The sequence below is a fragment of the Lynx rufus genome, unplaced genomic scaffold (assembly GCF_022079265.1).
Source record: "Lynx rufus isolate CCGP_SWC_20201006 ecotype Redwood Valley unplaced genomic scaffold, mLynRuf1.p SCAF_2, whole genome shotgun sequence".
Classification (NCBI taxonomy): Eukaryota; Metazoa; Chordata; class Mammalia; order Carnivora; family Felidae; genus Lynx; species Lynx rufus.
Genome location: NW_025814834.1, coordinates 74400353 through 74413489, shown reverse-complemented (window position 1 = coordinate 74413489; position 13137 = coordinate 74400353). Strand labels below are relative to the sequence as shown.

Here is a 13137-nt window from a genome sequence, read left to right as displayed (position 1 = left end):
ACTACTGAAAAGTCCTAACCACAACAAGAAAAAGAGAAAATAAAAGGCATCCAAAATGGTGAGAAAGTAGTAACGTTGTCACTAATTTTAGATGACATACCACTATATATAGAAAGCCCTAGACTCCACCAAAAAAAGCCATCAGAATAAATGAATTCAGTAAAGTTGGATACAGAATTAATACACAGAAATCTGCATTTCTATACACTAATATAAACAATCCCATTTACCATTGCATCAAAAAGAATAAAATACCTAGGAATAAACTTCCCCAAGGAGATGAAAGACTAGTACTCTGAAAACTCTGTTTTATACACTAACCAAAGGAATTGAAGATGACACAAATGGAAAGGTATACCACAGACTGGAATAATTAATACCGTTAACATGTCTGTACTACCCAAAGCAATCTAGAGATTCAATACAATCCCCAGCAAAATAACAATGGCATTTTTCATAAAACTAGAATAATCCCAAGTTCTGTGTGGAACCACAAAACACTCCAAAGAGCCAAAGCAATCGTGAGCGTGAAAAATGGAGGTATCACATTCCCAGATTTCAAGACCCACTACAAAGCTATAATAATGAAAACGGTATGACACCAGTAAAGAACAGACACAGTGATAAATGAAAGAGAATAGACAGCCAGAAAAAACCCACATACTTATATGGTCAATTGATCAATGACAAAGCAGGCAGGAATATACCATGGGAAAAAGACATTCTCTTCAATGAATGGTGCTGGGAAAACTGGTCCACTTTCTCACACCATACATAAAAATAAACAAAATGGATTAAAGATCTAAAAGTGAGACCGGAAACCATAAAACTCCTAGAAGTACCATCAGCAGTAATCTCTTGGGTATCGGCCATAACAACATTTTTCTAGATATGTCTCCTCAGGCAACAAAAACAAAAGGAAAAATAAACCACTGAGATGATTCCAAAATTAAAAGCTTTGCACGGTGAAGGAAACCAACAAAATGAAAAGGGAATTCAGTGAATGGGAGAAGATATTTCACATGATACATCCAATAAAGGGTTAATATCCAAAATATAAAGAACTTAGACAATACCAAAAAAAAAAATTGAATAAAAATGGGCAGAAGACCTGAATAGATCTTTTTCCAAGGACATCCGGATGGCTAACAGACACATGAAAAAATGCTCAACATCCCTCATCATCAGGGAAATACAAATCAAAACCACGATGAGGTATCTCCTGACACGTGTCAGAAGGGCTAGTGTCAGAAACACATGAAATAAACAGGTGCTGTGAAGGACGTAGAGCAAAACTCTTGTGCACAGTTGGTAGAAATCTAAATTGGTGCAACCACTGTGGAAACCAGTATGGATGTTCCTCAAAAAAATTTGAAAGAGAAATACCATCCAATTGAGTAATCCCACTACTGTACTTACCCCAAGGAAATGAAAATACTAATTCAAAACAATCTATACACACCTATACCTATTGCAGCATTATTTACAATAGTCAAGATATGCAAGCAATCCACATGTCCGCTGACAGAGGGATGGGTAAAGACTCTATGTGTTTGAAGTATTCCTGTTAGGAACGATAAGTGGGACAACACACATAGTGGAAATACCTTTTTGATGCTTGGAAAACAGAGTTCACAGAAAGGCATTCTGTGCACATACATAGGTACACAAGGAAATATTACTCGGCTATAAAAGAATGAGATTTCACCATTTGCAACAAAATGGATGCCTTAGAGGGTACTACGCTATGAAGTGAGTCAGAAAGAGACAAATACCAGATGAATTTATCTACTATGGAATCTAAAAAACCCCAAACGAATGAACAAACAAAAAGCAGAAACAGACCCATAAATGCAGGGAACAAATTGATGGGTACTGTAGGGGAAGGGGGTGAGGCAAAATGGGTGAAAAGGTGCTAACAGTTTCTAGTTACAGAATAAGTCACAGGAATGGAAAGTACAGCATTGGGAATACAGTCAGTGGTATTGTTATGGTGCTGTATGGTGACAGAGAGTTGCTACAATTACGTGAGCACAACATACAGACTCGACTCACTATGTTGTATACCTGCACCTAATGTACCATTGTGTATCAGCTAGACCTCAAAAGACTAAGTTTGAAAAACTCCAATGAAAAGAAAAAGATTAAAATAATGGTAAAAGTACCATTTTGGTATGGAAAAGAGCATGAAGTAATACATGTATAAATTAGTGTCACCGGAAAGAATGCCTTTCCGTGAACCCTGTTTTCCAAGATTCAAAAAGGTATTTCTAAGATGTGTGTCGTCTCACTTATTCCTAACGGGAGGACTTCAAACATTTTTTGTGCCATGGCCCCCATCAAACATTACTAGCAGATAAATGGATGAGGCTGCTGAATTAGAGGTGCCGACAGTGTAGGGGGTTCTGGTCCCCGTGGGCCCAGTCTCCCTGCCGGAGGCTTAAGAGAGAATCAGTACCTCAGGCATTTCTGTAACCTAACACCGCATACTCACTGGGAAGCCCTGCCTTACCTCACAGCCAAGTACTCCTTTCTGAAACAGGAAGCGGGTTGGAAGAACAGCTCTGTTCCCTGCTAGGTAGAGTATACATGTGGCAGTTCCATGCCTCCTCCCGTACTGCAATCCACAGGCATATGGGACCATGCACGTCACTCAAGTCAAGACTGACTCTGTTCTCAGAGATCTGTGTTAGAATTATAAAAGTAACTGCTATCTTGGGGATTCTTATCAATGTAACATAGCAAATGGTTTGTAGGTTACTGTGTAGTGAGGCCCTACTAGCAATATACATTAATGTCACAGTTAGTTGTCAGAGGAGGGGGACAAAAGTGTAGGTGAGCTACAGAGCCCTGCTCTAAGCTAGAGCTTAGAGGGCTTAGATCTGGCACAGTGTTAAAACCTAAAGAGAGCAGTTCCACAGAAGGTCCAAATAGTTGGCACTACAGGGGTCTCCTATGAGGTGAAGAATGTATTGTTCACCGAATGCCGGGCTGTTATAAGATTTAACGCACTGTTACTTGAACCAATGAAGTTCTGCCTGACTCAGGTTATTTTGTCATGAGGGCATGATTGCCGTCCTCTGGATCTCTAAACCAGGGATGTGAAATTCTAGGAATCAGTGGGAAAATACCCTTCCTTCCCACTCCACCTCCATATGCCTGTCCCCAGCCACTTATAATTAAAGGCTCAACCAAACAAAACACCTGAAAGAAATTAATGAATATTCAAAAAATTTCCTAATATGATTATTCTTCCCTTTGTTCAAAACTTAATATACCCTAGTGAGATGAAATCATGAAATATAGTGGATATTAAGTTGCTAAAGAAAATATAAGTTGTCATGGCTTTCATATACAAGTGCACTGTGCTTAGGAACAGAAGCCCAAGGATTATTTAGAATAAATTTGTGTTTGACACACGTACTTTGTAAAACCCATTCTAACAAATATTTCCTAGTCTTCACCCCATTAAAAGATGCAGCCGGGCCAGCAAGGATTTTTTTATGAGATACATTTTAACACTGGAGTCCATCGCAAAATAAAGCCAGTAATGGTGAAACAAGAGTGTGTCCACCCAGCACTCCCATGGGAAGTGAAGAGAAAAACAAATGTAATATCTGAGTGAAGGATTAACATACAGAGAGGTGAGGGAAGGCCAACTGAGGTCCACAAGCACACCATTGTCCTCTGACACTCATTTTCTTTTTTTTTTTTTTAATTTTTTTTTAACGTTTATTTTTGAGACAGAGCATGAACGGGGGAGGGTCAGAGAGAGGGAGACACAGAATCTGAAACAGGCTCCAGGCTCTGAGCTGTCAGCACAGAGCCCGACATGGGACTCGAACTCACAGACTGCGAGATCATGACCTGAGCTGAAGTCGGCCGCTTAACCGACTGAGCCACCCAGGCGCCCCCTGACACTCATTTTCAATGGAACAGTACATACCCATGGCCCCATCACCGAACACTCACTACATGCCAGAGACACATGAGATGCTTTACATACATTGTCTCAGTTCATCATCAGAGCTTTTTAAAGTGAATATTATCACCACCAATATTTTTTGGATGATGAAACTGATGTAAGTGATCAAGTCGGAGAGTATGATTTCACAGCCTGAAATGTTAAGGATGATGTCGCACCGCCTTGGGAGGGCCCAAGGGCAGTGGCACACAAAGGGCACCACTCGATAGCTTCCAGGAGCAGTGCTCTGGCCCCAAGGAAAGCCACAGCAAGGGAAGACAGAAACGTGTCACAACAAGATGTTCAGCACCCAAACACAATAAAGGAACAGTATCTATCCTATCTTCGGAATGTGTCTGCCTCTCCAATCTGGGTATAGTGCCTTTTCAAAATTGCTAGTGTATTGACGATAGTGAAGTGTGCCTGTCACCTAAATGACAAACTTATATGACATTAAGTCTCAATGAAAACTGTTAAAATATGTAACAGTAGACTGTGAGCTGGATCGAGGTGACAGAGGCTCATTCTGCCCAGATGACACTACAAAAATATGCTGGAGAATGGGTGATGGAGATGATCTTATTTGGTTTTGAAATCCATGAGCAGGTGATCACAGTATGAGAACAACACAACTATGGGGTTTCTGCATACAGAGATATGAACAAGGCAGAACACTGAAAGCTGATGCTCCAGGGAAAGGGCTTCTATCCTGGAGAGGTAACACGCTACTGGGGGATGCTTGGAAGGGGCTACTATCAGACCCTAGATAGAAAGGTCTTCTATCAGACCAAAGCTAAATGGCACAAGTTGACAGTGATGATGTACCCATTTACCTATGCAACCCCCCCTGTAAGGTGCTGTCCTCACACCACACTGAACTCAGGTAACCAGACACAAATGTATCTGCAGAACCATCAAAAGAAGAAAAGAAGAATACTGCCAGAACACTCTCAGAGAAGTAGCAAAAAATCTAGAAAGGCCAGGGTCTATATACAAGACTCTTAAAGAAATGAACCCCTCTTAAGCATGCAAGAGAGAGCAAGTATCTACACCTAAGGCATCAGAAACAAGTCATGGGTATCCTGCTGGGACAGACTGTCCACATTCTGGAGGCAGTCTATTTCCCGGCCCGGGAAGACTGACTGATTCCATGTTCACATGAGATCTCAAGACTATGGCCCCTGACCCAACAGTAATGTGGGGATCACCTGCAGCCCTGTTGGAAAGGGAAGCTCTCTGTCCAACCCTAGACCTCCTAAATCAGAAACTCTGGGGCGGGGCAGGGAGGGCTCAGCATTCTGTGTTTGTAGACAAATCTGACACACACTCATTTTAAAGAACTACTGATCCAGGCCAACCCCTGCCTTACACTGATACAGAAAATTCACACAGGACAGATGAGAAAACCATTTTCCTTCCTACCAATTCCAAATTCAGTGTCAATCTAAACATAAGAAGTAAATTCCAAAAGACACTACTGAGAAGTTTTCAGATGTGCAAATAGACTTAATTCTCATTTCCTGTACAGAAACAGCATGAAGCTTATTATTAGCAGCAAATAAATGTAACATTCCAATGAAAATACAAAATGCAACATATTTTTATACTCATGGTTCACTTGAGGATCATACTGCTCCAGGAGAACTATCTGGTCATCAATTTTTATCATGGGCTCGGAAACTCAAAGGATGCATAATTATAATGACCTTCCTAAGATAAGATATTCATATATTTAAATGAGGTACGTTTTATATGCAATAATTTCAAAAATATATATTCTTTTAATGACAGCTCCTAAAGCTGGCAAGAACGTGAAATAGGTACATCACACCCTGGGGTGAGTGAGATATTGTAAATTAGTACAACTCTTATGAAAAGCAATTTGGCATATGTATCAAGCCATAAAAACCTCCATACTCTGACCTATTAGGTCTACTTGTTTTCGGATTAAGAATTAATTCCCCAAGTGAAAAAGTTGTATGAACTAGTATGCCCCAGGTGGAGGAGACGGGATGTCTAAAATATAAAAGTGGCCACTAAAATATCACGTGACCACTTAAAACCAGACTAACGTTAAAGGCACACTCAAATGAAAAAAGATGATACAGAACTGTATATATACTATGATTACAATGGAGTCAGCAACATACACGTGGGTGCACAGAGAAGTGGAAAGGCATATAGATGTTTGAAATAAGGGCAGATTTTCTCTCATTTTTCTGTTTTGGTGTAGTAATAACTAAAATATTAATAATAAACCTGAAAGTGTTCAATCCCACATGCAAACCTACTCTGAGTTCAGATAAGGTGATTTCCATGTGTGCATGAGTGCGTGCACATGTGAACACTCATGGGAAAAGGGGGACTAAAAAGAGACGGGAAAATATCAAATTAGTCACTGCCAAGGGACATTAACTGACTTAAAATGAGACACAACATACCCTTACCTCCTCCAAAAACTCAAACCACAACACAGAAGAGAAGCTCGACTCATCAGAATTTTAGGAACTTGAGAACCACCTAAATGATGACGTAAGAGGAAATCAATCAAAAAAACCCACCAAAATAGTCTTTCTCTCCTCATGATTTTTTTCCCCAAAATAATGTTAAACAGATGATGCAAACTACCATTTGTTGAGCTAAATTTTAAACTGATGATTCTAATTTCAAATGGACTCCTATTAAGCTTCTAAGAGCCACTTGGGTTTATGCCTGTGACACAGGGAACACGTTTGCAACAAGAATTCTTACAAAGCCCAAACCCCACATCTCTGCCAAGTTCGGCTTTCGTCATGCAGGCTTGCTTGGTGCTGCTCCAGCACACCCACCGCCGGACTGCCACTGTCCTAGCCTTGGGATATTCGTTTCTGCTTAATTTGGGGCAGGTTCCCTGTTGCATGGTTCATTATGATGCCAATCCGTCTCTAAGTTGTTTGATAAAATAAACTAATTACAATTAGATTTTCAGTTCCAAGATGCTCAAAGATTATTGGTGAAGGGGTAGGCAAATGAAGCCGATGTGCAATTCCAGGCAAAGTTCAGAACTTCATAAATCAGCAAAACAATCTCCCTGTTGCAGATAATTCTCAAGGCACTTGAATGGCACAAAATGCAAGTCAGTAAGCTCCCAATGATTGAGAAACAATTACCAAGAAAATGTTCATGGCTCCATCAGAACAAAGAAAAGAAAAAGAAAAAGAACTGTCCAGTTACGATGCATGTATGTTTATGTTTAATCTGAAACATTGCTTTTAACAAATTCCCTAAGGGTATCAAAGCCAGACAGCCTTTGCTGTTAGAGAAAAAAAAGAAAAAAGAAAAAAGGAAAAGCGGCAGCTTCAGCAGCTACCGTGAAGGCATGCCAGTTTTAATTATTGCACACGAAAGCTATGTTAAATTACCCCAATTCAACTTTCCTCAAAGAACTTCCTATTCTCTGGTTATGTTGTTCAGGAAAATTATGATTGCCCCAAGAATCTCAATCCTTGAGAGTTCGCACATTATTTAATACTGCAAATCCAGGATTCCAGCAAGTGCTAGGAGGGGAAAGTATCTTTTGAAAATGAGTATTAATCTAAATATATGCCATTTTCCTGTTTTTCTGCAACAATTTCAGACATGTCCTCTGAAATAAGACTTCCAGTTCAGAAGAAGAAGTTTATTTAGGTGAGTCAAGAGAGCTTGCTATAATAACCACTTTGTGGGTAGCTGGGGCGTGTGCAATTTGGAACAGTATACTTAGTTCTTTCAGAATACAGTGTACTTCTAGTAAAGTTCAACAACGTACTTGTGGCTAATGGGGACACGCGAAAGACAAGCGTAAGTAAGACTTCATTGTATGAGTCACAGGTTAAAAATGATTGACCTATGCTTCTCTCACTGCTACGACAACACCATTTCAGAAAACGTACTTCTAAGAGGCCCAGCATTAACCACCTGTTCAGGACTTCCTGAATTCAAACCTCATTAATTAAGAAGGTATAGACTGCTTCTCACAAAGAAGTGAATTCTGAGTGTGCAACCTGAGCGTTATTTTCTCAATAATCCAACTTTAGGAAGTAAAAATATCTAATATAGCAGGATTCACACTTCGATTTACTCAAGCATTCTTTCATGTTAAACCTCACTTGTGAGAAGAGAAGAGGAGGAGGGAGGGTGGAAAGAAAGGGAGAATAGGAAGATGGAGAAAGGAAAGAATGAAATATGGACCAATCAAAAGAAAAGCTGAAGAACAGTCTTTTCCAGAAATATTCTTTTTTTTTTTAAGAGACAGGAAGCATTTATTGGGGGCTTATACTTGAGGCACTGGGGAGGCAGCACTAGGAGCAGATGTCCCAGCCCAAAATATTCTTCTTTTTCAACCATCATTTCCTCTTGTGTAGCTAAAATATAATGCCATTACATTCCACCTACTAGCCATAAATCAAATATAGATGCTGATAGCCTGATGTATGATTCAAGGAATAAGTATGATTCATGGTGCATTGTGGACTTAAATATTTCCTTTGCCCTTTTAAAGATTGTAGAATCAAGACGACTTGGAAAAGGACATTACTACATGAGATCAGATACTTACCATTGCTCACCATACGTCTGGCCACCTCCCACAAGACAAGTCCAAAGGCCCAAATATCAACTCTCTTGTAAGAATCAAAACAATCCACCTGAATGGTTTCATCTAGAACTTCAGGGGCCATGTAGCGTTTGGTGCCCACACGGGGGTTGTTCCCCACATCGAGCTGATTGGTACTCTGGGAATGCATGACTGCCAGGCCTAAAGGGAAGAAGACAACAGGGCAGGTCAGTTCACTACCTTTCTCACAGAGGGTTGCTGAAGGCCTTTCAAACCAACCCCAATCAGAAGCGCCCTCTCATGGTAATCGTGGTCACTGCTGCACTATATCCAGAGCAATCTGGAATACTGTTGTGATGACACCTGTCACCAACAGAAAAAAGAACTAATGCCAGAAACATTCTGACGCTATTAAGTTAACACATGAGCCCCTGAGACAAAAAGACTTGGGGGAATAATAAACTGAAGCACCGAAGCACTGTGAGGCCAGTGTTTGAAGTCCACAGGAAAACAGGCTCACATGTTAAGTGGGAATCTCCAAGTGTCTTACCAGAAGGAAATTAAGTTCTCCTGCTCCGCCACAGCTCCCAATTGTGTGCAAACACAAATTTCCAACAGTGTGAGGCAGCGAATCTGCGGTAACGTGTCACTACTTAAAGGGCAGACTCCATCCCTTGAGGAAGGGATGCTCATTTGAGACTTAGCAACGCTGACCAAGCCCACAGGCTTTTCTCTAAAGTCATGCGTACAGACAGCATTAAACTGCCCTCAATTCAAAGCACAGCTCTCCTGTTAAATGGGTTTGAAGCCCTTTCTTAAACCATCCCTCATTTCAGAATTCCTCAATCAGAGTGACCTGGCATTCCACACAGACCAGGAGGGTTAGGCAGATACATGCATGATTCATTGTGAGGATAGAATTACTTTTTGATATCCATGCTGACCAACTGAAAATAATTCCTTTAACACACAATGAAAAGTGCCACATTGGAACAAGCAGCCTGTGTAAACCTTTGCAACCCAAGGATCCTTTGGGGATCCCTCAGGCCATCTAGGAACACTTCTGCTCCTGCTCTGTGGCTCTGAGTGTGTGGGATGATGACTCCTTATCATGCCACAGGGATGGCACCTGTTATCTCACCCTGAAAAATTACTAGAGACATCAGCGATTGCATTCACTAAATCAGACCAGTTCCTCTTTCCCTGCCTTTTATAATCAACCCCAAGATTCTGTGGCCACTGTCTCCCAAAACATATATACCTCTTTACTGTTTCCAGAACCAAGGAGTCAAAATAACAGAATATAAAAAGGAGCAGTTTAAATAGATCATGGCAGTACTAACTGTGGTGGTTTAAAAATATGTCCTCAAGTTCTTTGAGACTTCTCCTTTCAAGAGGTGAAGTTCAACTCCCTCTGCCTTGAGGGTAGGCTGTGCTATCAAACAGAACCTGGCAGAAATGAGTGTATATCTTCAAAGTTAGGACATATAAGGCATCATGGCTTCCTCTCTGCTCGCTATCAGTTCTCTTGTGTTATGAGGCCACTCACACAACCCTGTGGAGAGGTCCCCGTGACAAGGAACTGAGGCCTCCCACCAATAGTCATGTGAGTGGAGCCATCCTGGAAGTTCCTCCAGCCCTCATCAAGCCTTCAGGTGCCTGGAGCTCCAATCGACAGCTTGACTGGAACCCCCACCAGATCCTGAGCCAGAACCATAGAGCTAAGTCATTCCAAGATTGCTGACCCTCAGATGACTATGTGAGATAACAAATTTGTTATTTTATGCTGCTAAGTTTTAGAGATAGTTTGTTACCCAGTAATAGATAATTATCACACTACTTAAAGAGACAAAATATCCGAATGCAATGTGTGAACCTTGCCTGATTTCTTGTTTGAAAAAAACAGAAAAATCTGAAAATGGACATTAAATGATATTATTGAATTATCAATAATTTTAGGTTTGATAAAATGATCATGCAGATATATTTTGGTATTTTTAAGAGATGCATTTTGAAAAAAAAATTTAAAAAAATTAAAAAAAAGAGATGCATTTTGAAATATTTAGAAGTGTTGTGATGTCTGCAACTTATTTTCAAATGTATCAGCAAAGATACACGTTCAGCTACATATAGATAAAGCAAATATGGCAAAATTTTAACAACTGCTGAATCTCAGTGCTGTGGGTATGAATGATCTTTATACTTACTATTCCCTCAGCCTTTCTGTATGTTTGAATTTTTTATAATAAAAAGTTAGAAAAATAAATACAATACTGAAATTTTTGCAGTTTCAATAATAGAACATGATTTCTAATGAGTGATCCTTAATTTCTGGGTATAAAGTGAAAAATTAAACAAATGATGATCTTACAGGACGAGCTGTCTTCTGTTCAAAGGATCTACTCCCTGAATAATAAACACCTTAACACAGATTTTTCTACAAATCCGTGTATCTAACTGGAAGGCTACAGGCCAAAAGAAAGACAGATGAATCACGAATTACTTGGACTTACGGAAAAACACCTCTGACTCCCTATCAAGTCCCATAACCAAAGCCAACAGCCTCCTCAATTTTCCATCTCCCCTAGACCACTGGACTATAACAGCAACCACCCTCTGAATGCTTATCATTTGCAACGCAAGTATTGTAACTTCTGAATCTTGTAAGAATCATGTGAGGTAGGCATAAGTGATTTTTAGTAACATGAGTAATAGTTGAACGCAGCGTTATGAACATTTGAAACAGTACAGAAGTACAGTGCACAGTGTCAAACGCTAAAGTGTTCCTTGCTAAGCCTTTACCCTAACATCGAAAATAAGTGGTCGTGTACTTCGGGCAGGTAAATAGATTAAAACACCCGCACAGATATACGGGGTGAATAACTGGGAAAATCAGGATTCCAGCCCAGATCACCCTGCTCCAAAAGCCATGGCATTGCCATGAAAGTCCAGTACACCACAACTACAACTGCCCACAAAAAGCTTTAGAGCCATGCCCTTTCAATGCTATCCTTAGTAGCTGTCTTCTCACACTTGCAAAACATTGTAAAATAATTCTCAGCCTGAATGCAAAGACTGTAAAGAAATACAAAAGAAATGAATTTTCCTGACATGTTGAGTCTTTTGTGTTTAAAAACAAGAATAAATTCTATCATTTATATCATAGAGCTAATACTGTCTAAACCTTTATCAGCCTACAAGTATGGGAATACTAGGAACAATAACTACAGGTATATGGAAGAAAATAATATAAACCATTTTTTAATCAAATAGAGTGAGGACTCTCAATAGTCCACTGACATGAATAACCAATATTACAATTCAGTTCCCATTAGCATAATTACTCAGCCAATATCCAAGGAGTCTAAGTTGAAGATAGTTTTATATACAATGTCGCTATAAATGAAAACAGTCTTATTTATAATGCAATTAAAGCTCACACTGAGCAGTATCCTAACACCACAGGAATGAGGTATCCCAGCAGGGCAAATTGCGAACCGGGTTAGGTTTTCTCTTTCTTCATTGATAATTTTGCCATGGTTACAGAAAAAAACAACTTTAGAAACATTTTCAAGATGAACTCATTCCCTAGGTTATTTAATTGTGTACCTACTTTGTGTTAAGGTTTGGGAAATGAGAATGCTACACACTATTGGTTGCCTCTGAGGGTGGGCTGGGGCAGCGACGCACTGCATGAGCATGAAGTGACTTTCCAAAGTAATGCGAAGGTCTAACTTTCGATAGACATTTGGATTTTACAGCACTTGTCAAAACTCTGAGAATGTATTACTTAACGTTTGTTCATTTCACATGAAATTGAAATTTCACCTGGAAAGAAAAAAGTAAACACACAGTAGTCACTCTGGTGAATGACACAGTGGTATACATGCTCGAGTCTTTACAAGAAAGGGCTCTTTTGTGTGCAGTTTACTTAAAGCATCAAAGATTAAGATGGATTGATGAGAGGGGATGGATGATGTGTGGCAAAGCTTAAGAACAGTAAAATGTTGATGGCAGAATCTAGGCGGTGGGTATACAGCTATTCACTATGAAGTTCTTTTGATTTGTCTGCATGCTTGACATGTTTCATAACGAAAGGTTGCGGGGGGCGGTGGTGGTGGTGGATGCAACCTAGCTAAAGGATGGACTGCAACAGAAGTAAAAATGGTAATTAAGAAATATTTTTAAAAATTTACCCAAATCTGCTATGCAACACTGTCCATTCTTCTTAACCAGGATGTTTTTGCTCTTTAAATCTCGATGAGCTATGGCTGGTTTCCCTTGGGTCCCAAATATCTCTATGTGCAAATGTGCGAGACCACTAGCTATAGACAGCACTATTCGCAGGCAGCTAACTGTATCCAGAGTAGTAAGCTGAAGATAGTCATACAACGATCCCATTTCGTGATAATGTGTAATTAACCATAACTGGGTACTGGAGTGTCTTGATGTCATGTCTGAAGCAATAAAACCTGGAAAGAGCAAGAACAAAATTAGCAGACATGTAAGAATTTCACATTATAACTTTCGGTACACAGAAATAGAAACCTATAAGATAGATACCACCTACAACAAAAAATCATTAAACTTCCATGAAAGG

At 39.8% G+C, this 13137-nt stretch overlaps 1 protein-coding gene across 1 annotated transcript in view; it reads right to left on the bottom strand.

The window, feature by feature from the left end:
• Positions 1–13137, bottom strand: part of ACVR1 (activin A receptor type 1) — an 87343-nt gene that overhangs the window by 19719 nt on the left and 54487 nt on the right. Inside the window, exons 7-8 of the mRNA XM_047084121.1 lie at positions 12734–13009; positions 8541–8738 (exon numbers count right to left, since the gene is read on the bottom strand). Coding sequence (XP_046940077.1) covers positions 8541–8738; positions 12734–13009 — 474 coding nt within the window. The remainder of the gene's footprint in view (positions 1–8540; positions 8739–12733; positions 13010–13137) is intronic.